At 37.9% G+C, this 15,610-nt stretch overlaps 1 protein-coding gene across 2 annotated transcripts in view; it reads left to right on the top strand.

Moving 5' to 3' along the window:
- Positions 1–15,610, top strand: part of DGKB (diacylglycerol kinase beta) — a 556,198-nt gene that overhangs the window by 55,474 nt on the left and 485,114 nt on the right. For both annotated transcript variants that reach the window (XM_074195405.1, XM_074195404.1), the window contains exon 2: positions 9,468–9,544. In XM_074195405.1, the coding sequence (XP_074051506.1) occupies positions 9,468–9,544 (77 nt within the window). The remainder of the gene's footprint in view (positions 1–9,467; positions 9,545–15,610) is intronic.

Below are 15,610 nucleotides of genomic sequence, written 5' to 3'. Positions count from 1 at the left end.
GTATCTTTTTCTCTTTTGCAGCTGGCTACAATTTTCCTAACTCTTCTTGCTCACTTGGTGATTCAAACAAAGTGTATTTTTACTTGTTTCTTGCTTTGTAAGCATCAATTAGTTTGTGCTGGACAATAGTATTGGTTGGAAACATTAACTAATGTGATTTTACCCAAAAGTAAACTGTAGGGTGGAAGCAGGATAATTCAATGTTGGAAGGTAGAAAGAGAGAACTAAAAAGGTCTTTGGTCCATTCAATCTGACTATACCCACATTTAACGTATTTCATGGATTCAGATATATAGAAGTGGCAGGGCACTTGGTGGTGACCTTGTTGGACCCTCTCATTTAAAATTAATGAAACCAGGGCAGCTAGGTGGCTCAGTGGATGGAGCACCAGCCCTGGAGTCAGGAGTACCTGAGTTCAAATCTGACCTCAGACACTTGATAATGACCTAGCTGTGTGGCCTTGTGCAAGCCACTTAACCCCATTGCCTTGCAAAAAATATAATAAAATAAAATAAAATTAATGAAACCCAGGATTAGAGAGAGAGAGAGAAAGTCATGAGCTTTCCAGTTATTAAACAACTGAGGCCAGGCTCCTGACCTTACACCAGGGCTCTCAGTTTTGTCTATGCAGTTTTGACATGAAGTTTTTTAAAAATTCAGAAAAAAAATTGTAGGTTCTACAAAGTAGAGAAGACAATTCTAATTATCCACTTTTAAGCTCTTGCCTGTTTGTTTTTGGATACTTTGGTGGGATTTGACAAAGAACACACTTCACTTTGGTAGGCAAGATTTTTCCATGGGGAGAAAAGTGGCTTCAACCTAGTCCTTTTGGGTAAAGAGTAGTCCACTGTTTCCATTCGTAGAACTCTTGCATGGAGAATGGAGATGGGCTACAAGTTTTCAGCATAATAAAACAATGAGCTTAAGGGGGAAAGGGGCCATTCCTTACTCTTATTTTCATGTAGACCCGAGAGATCACTCACTAGGACAGTCCAATACAAAGATACTGCTTTGTTTCAATGATTTTCCAAAGAAAATTAGTGATTCTTAGAATCATATCTCTAATATTAGAGGTGAAATTAGACTCCATCTACTCCAACACTCATTTTGCAGATGAGGAAACTGGGGCCCAGAGAGGCTGTCACTTGTCCTGGTCACTCATAGAAAAGTTGGGAGTTGATCTCAGATTTTCTGACTCCAAATTCAGTATTCTTTTCTTTAAAGACTTACTCCTTCAGCTTAATTCAATGGAGTTGTCCAAGTGAATAAACAATAATAGCAAGGCATTGGGTCAGATGCTGGGTATACTGAAAAATACTAGGAAAATCACCGCCCCCCCTTCAGCAAGCTAAGGTAGGAGGAAGGTTATAGGAGAGAAATGCAAAGATGATGCAACGATTCTTGGAGGAAGCGAAGGGAATTGGCTCAAGGGCATCACTGTAGAGAAGATCTTTGGTCAAGAAGAAAGCTACCTCCTTCTTTGAAACCCAAGAAAAGGAGAGGGCTGGGGACGATAACAATCTTGAGATTTGGATTGGGGAGACAAGGAGATTCATGCAGAAAAGTCTCAATCTTGATTAATGAATGGTCTTTGAGGGCTATCACATTCTGGTATCAATAACTTTAGGAAGAAATTATGACCTTTTGTGGTTATAGAAGTCACACTTTTCATGGTGAATGTTCTGGCTTTGGAAGAGTACTTTGAACCAGAGACACTGAAAGGGTTCTGGGCAAGGTGGTACCTTCAGAATTTAGGGAGAAAATGATAATCTGTTAATCTCTGATTGCTTTTATTTGTACATGTGTGTTCTTTCCATTTTTTATACAACTTTAGTCAGAACCCTATTTATGTTTCCCTAAAAAGAAATATTCTTTGAATAATTCCACTGGATAATGCCTCTCTGTATTCATCATTTTCAGCAACCCTCTTTCCTTCTTCAGGAGATTCAAATGTAGCTTTATTTCAACAATTCACTCTAGTTTCACCAAGAAACACTAAGGGCACACTCTCTCCTTCACAAAGTTACATCCTAAAACAAGTGAGCCAGCCCTTTTACATTATCTAGAAAAACATAGTGATCATTTAAATGCTTCACAGACAAAAAAAGACTTTAGATTTATCAAGTGCTATATATTTTTCTGTTCTCTCTTCCCATGCCATCATACTTTTAATGAGAGAGAAAATAAATAATAAGAGACAGCATTATGCAGCAGTGCATAGCTCAGCAGCTCCATGAGAGAAATATGCTTCTTTATTTTATAGATGAATAAATTGAGTCCTAGAGGAGTGAGATGATGTGCTCTGGTTTCTGATGGCTAGTCAGTGTCCAAAGCAGGAACCATTCGTTGCAGTCTTCCTGATTCTAAGACCATCATTGCATTATCTTAGAACCACATTCTTTTGCCCTTGTGGGTCCTTGCTCTGAAGAGACTTTACTCAAAGTTTTATTCTGGGAAACACATAAATATTGGGAGTGATACATCAAAAAAATTAAAAATGAAACAAAATAGAATAATGATAAAATTGGATAATTATTGTTTACTCCAAATATTTATGCTGGAGAAAAAGTAAATGTAAATGGAGGTTAAGGTTACAAGATACAACCTTGAAAGGGTATCTGAGGATTCTTCCAAGAATTTTAGTGGTTTATTATATTGAATGAATTAATTAAAATGTATTTATTAACCACCTTCTATGTGCCAGGCCTCTTGATAATTAATAGGGATACATAGAAAAAAAAATCAGGGGGTGGAAGACAACTCTTTCCTCCAAGGAATTCATATTCTACTAGAAGAGATAACATCCGTGAGGTAGAGGTGACCAGGGAGATTGGCATAATAGAGTCAACTATATATTTTTTCCACCAGGGAAAAAAGGGAGTTTGACTACATTAATTACTTATTATTCAGTCACAGCATGATAATAATGGGTTGCTCTGCTGGTCTGAGCTGGATTGTATAATTATAGTTGAGAACAGATAGATAAAATGAATCCCTTCACCTAGTCAGTTCAATGTGGAAATCTTATGTTTAATGGATTAACTTTCACTATCCTCCATTTCCCCCCCCCCCCCGTACCAGAAACGTTTCTGGTATCCTGTCCATAGGGGCCTGATCTAGGTGGAAAGAAATATGGCATGGAAGGGTAGGGTACAAGGTAATTAGTTCTATTTAGAAGAGATAATAATGAATTTGAAGGTAGGCAGAACAAAGGGCTTAAAACTGTTATTTCAAAGATCCAGTTTTTTATCAATTGCTCTTGACATTGTGTTGGTGAAATGTTTCATGCAGAAAGCAGTTGTCCATGTGAGCATCAAACACTCAAGCATTCTCACTGGTTTGGCTTTATTTTTTATATCTGCTATACCCCAATAATCCATGAGTGGAGAATTAAGTCAAAGACACTGTGATAACTGATGAAGATGGTTTAAATGTGGCAGTATCTTAGCCAGACTTGGTCAGTAATTACCTAATCCATAATGAATAAGTTTCTCTTTATGATTACATGGATGACAGCACTGATTCATGGGATTATTGAACTGGAGGATCATGGACTAAGGGGACCTCTTATTGCTATCAATGGAATTAAGTAAGTTCTGAGCAAAGAAAAACTGGAAAGAAACTTGGAGAGGACAGTCATTGCATGAGTCCACCAAGAGATGCTGGGTTCCTAGCTCCCCATTTCAATCAATAAATGGATTCATTCTGGCAAATTGCTCAAATTCTCTCTGCATTCTGTTAATGAATTAAAATGGTGACTTGGTGGGCTTGAAACAATAACATTTATAGCAACTACCGGAACAATAATATCAGCGACTAATATTTATCACGTCTAACAAAATAATAACACGAACAACCAATATTCATAGCGCCTTTAAACTAATAATAACTGATGTTTATAGCGCCTACTAGAATAATATAATAACATGTTTATAGCGCCTACTAGAATAACACAATAACTGATGTTTATAGCGCCTACTAGAATAACATAATAACTGATGTTTATAGCGCCTACTAGAATAACATAATAACTGATGTTTATAGCGCCTACTAGAATAACATAATAACTGATGTTTATAGCGCCTACTAGAATAACATAATAACTGATGTTTATAGCGCCTACTAGAATAACATAATAACTGATGTTTATAGCGCCTACTAGAATAACATAATAACTGATGTTTATAGCGCCTACTAGAATAATATAACTGATGTTTATAGCGCCTACTAGAATAACATAAAAACTGATGTTTATAGCGCCTACTAGAATAACATAATAACTGATGTTTATAGCGCCTACTAGAATAATATAACTGATGTTTATAGCGCCTACTAGAATAACATAATAACTGATGTTTATAGCGCCTACTAGAATAATATAATAACTAATGTTTATAACATATACTATAAAGTAGTATTCATAGCTCCTGATAGAATAATAACTAGCATTTATGATACCTACTAGGATAATATCAGCAGCAATTTATAGCATCTCTTAGAATAATCTGGTTCCTTCTAGAACAATAACTAACATTTAAATCACATAACCGCCAATACTAGAGTAATAATAAATAACAATGAAAGAACCTACTAAAATAATATTTATAGCATAACAGCAATAATTAGAACAGTAATATTAACTAGTAGTAGCTACCACATAACAGATAGCTATAATAATATAATACCAACTAATATCTACGGCACCCACTGGAATAATAACTACCTTATAGTATCTAATAGAATGGTAACATCTAAGATTTAGCACCTAACAGAGTAATGTTTACAGCACCTAGTAGAATACCATCAACAAAATGGTTATTTCCAGAACCTACTAGAGGAATAATATTTACAGAATCTGCTAGAATGACAGCTAATAACAACTATATAGCACCTACCAGAATGACATCATCAGCAACGACTAGCATTTCTAGCACCTTCTCAAGTAAGAATGACCTCAACATCAACTATTATCTATGACGCCTACTAGAATACTATCAACAATTAATTTAGAGCACCTACTACATAATAACTAATATTATAGCACTACTAGAATATTGCCAATATTAACAACTAATATTTATAGTACCCACTAGAATGATATCACCAACAATTTATATTGAGAGCACTCATTAGAATAATAGTAACAGGATCAGCAATAACCAATATTTATTGTACCTATTATGGACCAGAAATTGGGCTTGACATTTTTCAAATATTTCCTCATTTGAACCTCACAATAAATAAGGGCAGTAGGTGCCTCAATGATACACATTTCACAGTTGAGGAAATTGAGGCACACAGAGGTCATTGCTGTTGTTCATCCATCATTTTCAAAGTGGATCAATGGTGATGTTTTAATTTACATGTGAATTGAATTTAAGTGAGGCAGATTTGCACAAAGTCTTCAGCCTCACTCTTTCAGAGTCATTGGAGTCCAGTGGCAAGATAAAATTCAAGATCACTGTTGATGGCCCAGGATGCAGTGGATGACCTTGATGTCTTCCATATCTAATCATGCTCCAAGCACTACACAGCACTTGCTTCAGCCACCTTCCTGGCCTTTGGGGAAAATTGTTCTTAATCTGCCCATCACACAAGGGGAAGTCTTCATATGCTCAAAGAAGACACCCCTAAGTCATAGACAGGTGTGAGACTTGTCAAATCTACTGAGATGATTTTACTGGAGAGTGACCACTGAGTAGGCTAGCTTCTACAGTCACAAGTGAGAGTTGGTTTAATCAAGGCAATCAAAGGCAAATGAACAGCCTTTCCACAAGAGGTGCTCATCCTTCTTTAACACTCCATAAAACCCAGCAATCAAAGGTTAAATGACTTGTCCAAGTTGACCCAGCATCAATAAGAGGTAAATCAAGAAGAACTTTTCTTCATAAAAATATCAGGAATATGAGGAAGGAAGAAAAGACCACAAAGCAAGTAGACTTTTGATATCTCTATCTCCCTCTAAATTCTATTATTATTATTATTGTTGTTGTTATTGTTATTATTATTATTATTATTATTTCATCATCATCGTTTTAGACTACTGGTGACTTCCTCTTCTTAAGTCTCTGATACTACATTTGACAATGATAAGAGCTGGAGATTGAGGTCAATTTCCAGCAGGTGAAATTTAAGTCTGAGATACTATTTTCTACCACTCTTCAACATTGATTTAACATTTTTATTTCTTTCTGTTCTGTGATGAGCATTGGCCTTAAGATTCACAGGCATGCAGCATAATGGTTTCTCACGATTTCTGAATAAATCAATTTCTGGCCTCCCCCAGGGCAATGGAGAAAGATGAAAGATGCCATCCAGGACTGCAGATTTGATTACAGGGCCTTGGGGCAAGGAGGAGCATAGGTTTTTTTGTTTAATTATTGGGGGTTTTTTGGTCCAAGTCTGAAATTTTATAGTGGAGAACTCCCAATATAGAAAGTTTCTCTGCTAATATCAAGAAGCAATCTCTCTGCACTTTAATCTTAGAGAAATGCCTAGGACACTGAGTAGTTGAGTGACCTGGTGGTAGTTATGTGATATGTGGCAGAAATAGGACTTGAATTCAGTTTTCTCAATTCCATGATTAGCCACTGGACTCCACTGCCTACTAAGAAGGATAATGAAGGGAAAACAAGATGGACCATTCATTATATGAGGCCAAGGGATGACTAATGGACAATGTCAATGAGCCCAGATAGTTATCCAGAGAGTTTTGTAAAAACCTGTAATAGGAATTTTTAACTTTTTATGTATCTTGGACCCCTACACCAGCCTGGTGAAACTCATGGATTACTTCTTAGAAGTAGGTGTTTTAATGCATAAAATAAAAGGCACAGGATTATAAAAGAAACCAATTGTGCATGTTGTAATAAAGCTGCATTTTTCCCCCATCCTAGTTCAGGGTCACCTGAAAATCATCCATATATCTCAGTTTAAAACTCTGACCTTGAGAATGTCTGATGAAAAAACAAGTGAATTCTTTGGTGGATACCAATAAGATTTATTCAAAAAGATGAGAAACAGAAGGGCTATGACCTGCACCTCTGAACAGAGAGGTCAAGTGGACCTGAACCTGGACCAATTGGAGGAAGAAGATTCTCTTCAGAACAGGTTGTCTAAACAAAGACTGTGGTTACATGAAAACAAATGAAAGTGCTTGAGTGGGTCAGTCAGACAGTAGAACTCACTGCCCTTGAGAAGGTAGGAATGTACTTCTTCCATCCTAGGAAAGGTTATTAGTCTTTTTTTTTTCCTTTGCCTGAGGACTTGGTTGTTTTAAGGGCTTCTACCACTTGTCAGCTGAAATGAGTGGGTTCTTCCAATGCTGCTTCCTGGGAAGGTTTATCTTTCCCCTTTAAATGGTTTTCTGATTGACTAAATGATGTGTAAGAAAGATCAAAATCCCAGAACTTGGATATTGAACACTTCGGGAAATCCCTCTGTGAGCTCATGTCTAAGGGATAAAGTTCTTACATCCCAGGAGGATTTTTCAGATTTTAACCCAGGTAACTGAAAACTTGGTCTAGACCTGGGAGAATTCCTGGGAGAATTAGACACTCCCTGTAGCTCTGAGGATCACAGATTCTTCCTCTGCCCCTTCCAGCCATAGTAGGTTTGCTTTGGAACAGGAGAGTAAGTGACCTGCCCCATGTCACACAGCTTTGTTTTTATTGTCATCTGGTGACACACACCTAGCACACTGCAAAGAAATGAGTTACTATTCATGCTTCCACACTTTATAATTTTTAAATCATAAAATAATTTTAAAAATAATTTAATTGTATTTAAGTGTTCTTGAGTGGAAGTAAATCAAAAGCTCAGTTCTCTTTGGTATTTGGAAAATTTCCAGTTAAAGGATAGAGATCCAGAAAATTGTCAAGGGTAAAATTTCCTGAAGATAGGTCTACAGTGGACAGTATCTTTAGCCATGTCACTCCCATTGATTAAAAGGTGACTTCTTATTTCTTCAGGAACAATACAGACTTACTATATATCATTGAGACCTTCTACAAATCCAACTCATTTCCCATTCTGGGCTTATTTTACCTTAGTCTCCAACATAGACTCTAGTTTTCATCCTAACTGGACTTCCCAGACCTGGGAGAGGGGGGAGGGTCTGTCACCCACTGAATAAAGGTGCCTAAATGTCCCCAGGCTTGCCATTCCTACATACCCTCTCCATCTGTCTTTCAGAGTTCTCATTGTTCTAACAGCCTCTGTCCTGATTTCCTCAATGATAACAGTCTCTTTTCTTAAACTTCTTTGATCTTAATTTATCTTGAATATAATGTCACACCTTCTGTTCCCCTGGTAAACTGGAAGCTTTGTTGTTGTTCAGTCTTGTCTACTTCTGTGATCTGGTAAACCATAGAATAGCATAGACTGTCCATGGGGTTTTATTTAGTAAGAATAATAGATGTTTGACATTTCTTTCTCCAGTGGCTTAAGACAAACTTTCATGATTTGTGTAGCGTCACACAATTAGTAGGAATCTAAGGTCAAATCTGAACTCAGGTCTTCTTGACTCCAGTCCCTGAACTCTATCCCCCAGTCATTTAGCAATCTCTAGTTAGACCAGAAGCTACTTGGCCTATCATAGTGGCTAACGTGTAGATCATTCAGTTCTCTCAAATTTATACCAGTTTTTGTAAAGTCAGTGTTTTAAAAATGTTTGAATTGAATTAAAATAAAGTAAGATCATAGACTGAAAGCTGGAAGAGAAGATAGGAGGTATCTAGCCTAGGGGTATCAAACACACACAGCCTCTCTCCCCCCAGCATGGCACTTAAAGCAGGTTAAAATGAAATTAGGGAATATTTAACAAAATAAAAATACAATAAAACAGCTCCCATTACATTTTAAGAGAATCAGTGTGGGCTGCTAGGAATCCTGTCTTCTATAAGAGAATTTTCTCTCCAGTGAATTGTGCTCACTCATTTGTCTCTTATTCATATCAATTCTTGTCTTTAAAGTTGTATGTATATGTTTGTAAGACTTCACATGGATAATGAACATCATGGACTGTCCACAGTGAGTGTGTGTGGGTGTATGTAGGGGAAATTTGGAATACAAAATTGAAAAAGAAATAAATTAAAATGTTAAACTACTTAAACTATATTACAATCCCATAAGACTTTTATTTTTCTCTCATCTTAGAATCCCTTACATTTTCCTTTATGTTGACCATTTAAAAAAATAAAAATTTGTAATTTGCATTTTTTGTATCTCTTTCTCTTGATGGGCAGGCATAAGTACCATTGAACAAAAACCTCCGAATGATAGGGTTTGTGGAGGTTTTGTTTTTATTTATTCAACACAATGAACTACTTTGTACCCCAGAGGGTGCTTGATAAAGTTCGTTGATTTGAGGGGAATAAAGGTCACCACCATCAGCTCTTTGCATTCCTTGGTCTAATCTGCTGGAGCAAAGATGAACTAAATAATTATATATTTTCTTTTCTCTGCAGATTCTACCAAAAAAATCAAGGATGTCCTGGAAGAATTCCATGGCAATGGCGTGCTCACAAAGTATAATCCTGAGGGGGTAAGGCTACTTTTTTTCTTGTTTCAGTAAGTGTGTTGTAGTAACATTTGGGGAAGATGGGACAATGTCCTGATTACCATGTAATTTATGTAAATGTGATGTAAATGTATGAACATAAAGTAATCAGACCTGGGTTCCTCCACGGCCTTCTTAAATGACCCATGCCGGGGAAGGAATCTTGAATAAATGATTACTTAAATAAGACTTTCCTGGACAACCTCCAGCACCCCCTCCCAGGAGTGGTCCTTTTTCCTGGGAACCCAAATTTTATCTCTTCCAGATTCCTAGCTTCTTTACTTGGATCCCTGGATCCTCTGACACTCTCACCTTCCCATTACCTCAATTTGAGACCCCAAAATGGTATTTGGGGAGGTACCCAATCAATGGATTAATGATAATTAAGGGACAGGCCAATGAAAAAACTATGAAACTAGACCAGATTAAGGAATGGGGAAAACAGGGAGTGAAGGATAAAGAAACCACTTCATGATGACACCCGTTCAGTTGACACATCATGTCCTGACTTTCTTCAAGACCTGATTCTAAGACCTTCTGCAGGAGTCCTTATTCTCTAAAACCCCGTCCCCATTACCCCAAACCTGTCCTCTCTAATGTGTGCATCCTGTATGTATATAGTTTTGTACAGGTTGTCTCCTCCATTTAAATGTAAACTCCAAGGTGGCAGTTGCTGACTTTATTCTTTATTTGCAACCCTAGCACTTAGCCCCATTCTTTTTGATTGACTGACTAGTTGATTTTTTTGGTGTTATCTCTATATAGTACCTATCTTGAAATTCACTTCCAACAATGAGCTTACTGTAGTTCCAATTCATTAGAAAGTGTTTCCCTAGAATGGAGCCTAAATATACCTATCAGCACCTAGCGCCCATGGGTCCTGGTTCCGCTCTCTGAGATCAACCAAAATGACTTAGTCCTTGCTTTCCCATGATTAGCTTTCAAATGTTTGAAGACAACCCCAAACCTTTCCCTAGTCTTCTCTCTCCAGTCTAGAAAGCCCCAGCTTCTTTAACTGAGCTCCCATGCCAATATGCATCCTGGACTAAGGAGAATTGAGACAGAGGGGGCTCTTCGCAGAAGAATGGTGCATTTCAAGGCTATGCATCCACCTTTGGTGCTCACATGTCACCCAACTCTCACCTGTGGTTCCAAAGAGCTATGGAATGCTAAATGGCCACACCTTCTTGGCAGATGGGCTAAGTCAGGCAGAGAGTAACTATGGGTCTCCAGCCTTTTAACGAGTTAGGGGGTGTCTGCCCCAAGCTTCTGAAGATTTGACTTGGTGGAATGGGTCAAGGAGAACAATTTGTTCCAATGGCTGTGAAGGCAGCTGAAGCCGGTTCTGTGGAGGCTTGGAGCTTGTTCACATTGAAGATGCCAAGGGCATCCTCCACATCCTGAACCATTGTCACTTGGCCTGATTTGTCTTGTTACTGGACTTTGAAAGAGAGAGGCTGAACTCCATGCCATCCACCTCATGTAAATCTAATTCATGCACAAGGCAAGAGATTAATCCATGATGTCACTGATCCTCTTTCAAAATGAAGGATAAGCAGTAACAACAGGGTAGAGGAAGGAAAGGAGGAATAATGTGGTAAAAGATGTAGAAATCATTGGGGCAACTAGGTGGCATAGTGGATAAAGCACTGGCCTTGGAGTCAGGAGTACCTGGGTTCAAATCCAGTCTCAGACAATAATTACCTAGCTGTGTGGCCTTGGGTAAGCCACTTAACACCATTTGCCTTGCAAAAAGCTTTAAAAAAAGGATGTAGAAATCAGAAGGATTTCAGAGGCCAAATACCCTCATTCTACAGATGAGGAAACTGCGGTAAAGCAAAGTCATAAGGTCCCATAGGAATGAAAGTAACTAAGATGGGACTTGACCCAAGGAACACTGACCACAGTCCCGAGCTCCCTCCATTGCCCCACACTGCCTCCCCTCTGGATAGAAATGTTAAACTGCAATGATGATAACAACTCCCATTCTCTGAGCTTTTTGTAAGGTGGCAAAGCAGCAGATTGTGTCTTGTCTCCAGTGAACTTCCCCACTACACCTATGAGAAAGACACTATTATTATCCTCATTGAAAATATATTGAAACAGAGGTTTAGAAATTAAATCAATTGCTCCAGTTCCCACAGCTTCCAGAGGAAACTTCAAACTCAAGACTTCTGCCTTTAATCTCAGCATGCCAGCCCTAGCACCCTCACTGTGTAGCTTGTCTGCGTCTTAATATTTTATGTTCAAAATTTCTAAGATGAAATCTGGATTTTTAGAGCATCTCTTGATTTTATATAACCCACCTTTATTGGTGATCTTTATTTATACAGTCTTTAATTAGATGGATAATTTGGAGGTCCCTCCCTTCCCCAAAAGGAATATTGATCTTTGTTTCACAAAGATACTGATTCTAACATCAGATAGACCCTTTACCTGAGGCCTCTGGAGTAATGTGGAGCTGAAGGAATAAAACACCTTTTCTCTCCTCTCTCTTCCTCCCTTCCCTTCAAACACTGTCAAAGAAAGCCAGGCACTAGTTATCAGGTGGCAGCAGCAGCTCCATATATCTGCTCCCATAGAAATATTTTGAAATATAAGATGATAAGTAATCAGATGGTCAAGGAGCATTAAGTGCCTACTGCTGTGTTAGGCAGAGAGAAATCTACTGTTGGAGAGAGAAAAGCAAACAGAAACAATTCCTCAAGGAAAGAGGAGATAGAAAGGAAGCCAGTAAGTTCAAACAGCAAATATGAAAATCAATGCCAGTTAATTGGTTTGTTTTGTGTTTGGGTGAGGGCAGTAGGAGCTAGTCACCCTCACTACTCAGTCCTTTTGGGATGCAGCTCACTACTATGCTAAATTGAGGTACCACCAATACAACCTAACCCTAAATATCTGGAGGCACAGTGCTTAACCTAGAGACAGGAAGCTCTGGGTTTGAATCTGACCTAAGACACTTAGTAGATACATAACCCTTAACCATTCTGGTTCAGTTTCTTCATCTGTAAATTTGCATTCATTATAATCCAGATCTCCCTTAGTTTTGAGAATCAAATGAGATAGCATTTATAAAATGCTTTGCAAAAGTGCTATATACATATTAACTTACTATTTTTTTAAAAAGTAAATTATCTTGTGTTCTAAGCAATAAATTCTTCCTTCTCTTTCCCATCCTTGAGGAAACCAACATTTCTACCTGAACCACACATTTCTACCTAAACTACAATTAAACAATCATCACTATCATCATTTAGAGGGGTTGAGTGGGAAAAGAAGTATGTGCCCATTTCTGGACCTGTTATTGCTTAGACCTCTGAATAAAGCCTGGACCCTTCCCTTTGTTGACATCCATAGCATTTTGAAGATCACAAATAATGGTCTGTTTAGATTTAGTGATATTTCCCATTGATTCCAAGGTTCTGATAGAACAGCAAGAACTTTAACAGTTTCTGTGAAACTAAAAAGTCTTCTGATCTCCACTCACAGATGGACTGACATCAAGGAGCTGACTAACTAGAACAGAGAGACTCATCATCTGGTCAGTCTCAGAGCAACCAGCTGTAGCTAATGTGGAGAGGGGTTACATCATCAATGCAAAGTTCATAACCAGAGACAAAATCATGATGTTGTGACTTGTTGAGGCACAGCAATATGAGAGACCAAGTTCAGATAAAGTGATGGGGAGGCCATCAGTTCACCTCTTAACACTCTGGTCTCTTGGCTTTTTGGAATATGCATTAAAAATTTCAAATATCTCATGTACAATGATTTTCACCATTGTCTTCTACTTTCTCCTTCTCGTTCTTCTTGACCCTCTCCCTCTGTCTCTATAGCGCTGTGACACAAGCGTTTATACACACACGCACACACACACACACACACACACACACACACACACACACACACACACACAAAGTTGTCTGGTGCACCTTTAGAATTTCCTATATTCATTCATACTCCTGCAGTGCTTCTTCTCCAATTCCTTCCTTTCTTTGCTCCATTCTAATCTAGTGGAGCCATTGATGTTGTATTCCATATTGGACTTGTTTCATTTGGAAAAGAGAAAAAGTATATTTAGTTCTAGTAGTTCCAGTGACAAGAGTAACCAGCAGAAGGCCGTTAAAAGTCGATCTGTTGTCCTATAGCCACCAGGAGAAGATTCTTGCTTCCCATAACAACCCAAATAAGTGCATCTCCTCTTTCATACATATAAAGCTACTGTTGATTTATGAGAAACTTTAAGTCTAAGAAAGCTGAACAGAAATCAGAATGCAACCTTCAGGCACTAATGTTAGTACACTGGAAATGCTATTTATGGGAATCTCCTGGTCTCTCCGGAGCTAAAGGCACTTGAGGAATGGGCCATGTTTGGCAACCAGCTCACAGATGCAGAACTGCTTGGATTCAGGCCGAACATCCGGCCGGAACAGGTTGTTGTTGTTTACAAGTGACCTCATCACTGCTGCTGATCACTTGTTAATAGGTCCCTTGGGACTCATTACCAATAAAATGATTTATTATGCCAGGAGACTTTCTCCATCACAGGGAAGCAGTTTACAGGGTAATTACATGATTTGTTGTTTGAGACAAATGTGATATCAGGCTTTTTAATAATTCAGGAACTCTTCATAAATCCAATGATTGATGGGAAACCCATTATAAAAATATGCAGTAGCTGGAAAATGACAAGTGAGTTGAACTCAGGGATGGTGGTCATTTTCTAGTCTAAATGACTGTGTCTGGCCTCTGTTGGAGGAACTTAATGATGTTTAATGTTGAATTTTTAGATTGAGATGCATCTTTGTAAGAGCCATTGAGAAGTAATTAGAAAATGGCTGACTGAATCAAACCATTGAGAAGGCCATGTTTCAGGTCATACCAATTGCAACTCAGATACCTCATCTAGGGTATTCCATGGGACTCCAGTGACTGGAAAGCTCCACAATACTTGTGAAGGAGAATTTTCTTTTCTGGACTCACAGATATAATTCAGCACAGAGTTAGTTGGTGAGGATAGATGTTTACTGATGCTCAATGATTCAAGACAAATGAAGACTATGATGGATTCTCCTTTCCTTTGCATGAATAATTCATCTCTTTTCTTCTGAGAAGTATATCTGGGAGGAGAGATTTATGTGTACATCTGCAGATGCCAATCTACCCAAACCCTCCCAAGTGTTTTAAAACTCTGCAAGGGACAGCTACTCCTCTAAAATGCTTGTTAATCAGTCTTATTATTTTTTTAAAATTCTTTAAGTACCGGCAGAATATTAAGATACATTATTATTGTTCAAAGGAAGCTTTGGCCTGACAAAGATGAAGAAATAATTTTTAGTTACTTTGCAAAAATATAGATCTGTACAAACCCACAAATGTATAATATATTGGTATGAATCTGGGAATGAATATACATGTGTCTTCTACAGAGATGAATAGAATTACTTAATTTTGTTTCCTGCTTAAATGATTTCTTCCTTAGCTCAGACAATTTAGAAAATGTTTGAGATGTATCGCGGGCCACTTAAAAATTCCCATTTTAGCACATTAAGTGAAAGGAAAGGGAACAAACATTTCTTAAGCACCTACTCTGTGTCACACAAACTAAGTGCTTTATATTTTTTCATCGAATCCTCAAATAAGCAGAATTGTTATATGAATTCTAAAACTACTTTCTATTGTATTACTGTTTAATTGGAGAAAGAATGCTTGAGGTGTAATGAGGATGGAAGACAACACATTGGTCATGGTCATCAGTGTTGGTCCTAAATTATTTTCATCTAACCTTACAGATAGAAGACTTATAGACATTAGACACTTATAACTTATAATGGGAATGAAGCAATTCACTATTTAGGGCATGAACTTATCTGTTGGGGTCTTAGAAAACTAGAGGAGGACATCTAGTGGGATTTTTGCCATTGGATTCCTCTGGTCCTACACCTGATCTCCCTGGAACATTTCATTGGGTGAATTCCCTTCTTCAGGAATACTTTGAGGGGTCCAAGTTTTCAGTTAAGTTTCATATTAGTAGCATCTCCTATGTCTTGG

This window comes from Macrotis lagotis, chromosome 7, assembly GCF_037893015.1.
Source record: "Macrotis lagotis isolate mMagLag1 chromosome 7, bilby.v1.9.chrom.fasta, whole genome shotgun sequence".
NCBI lineage: Eukaryota > Metazoa > Chordata > Mammalia > Peramelemorphia > Peramelidae > Macrotis > Macrotis lagotis.
This window is presented reverse-complemented; position numbering and strand designations above follow the sequence as displayed.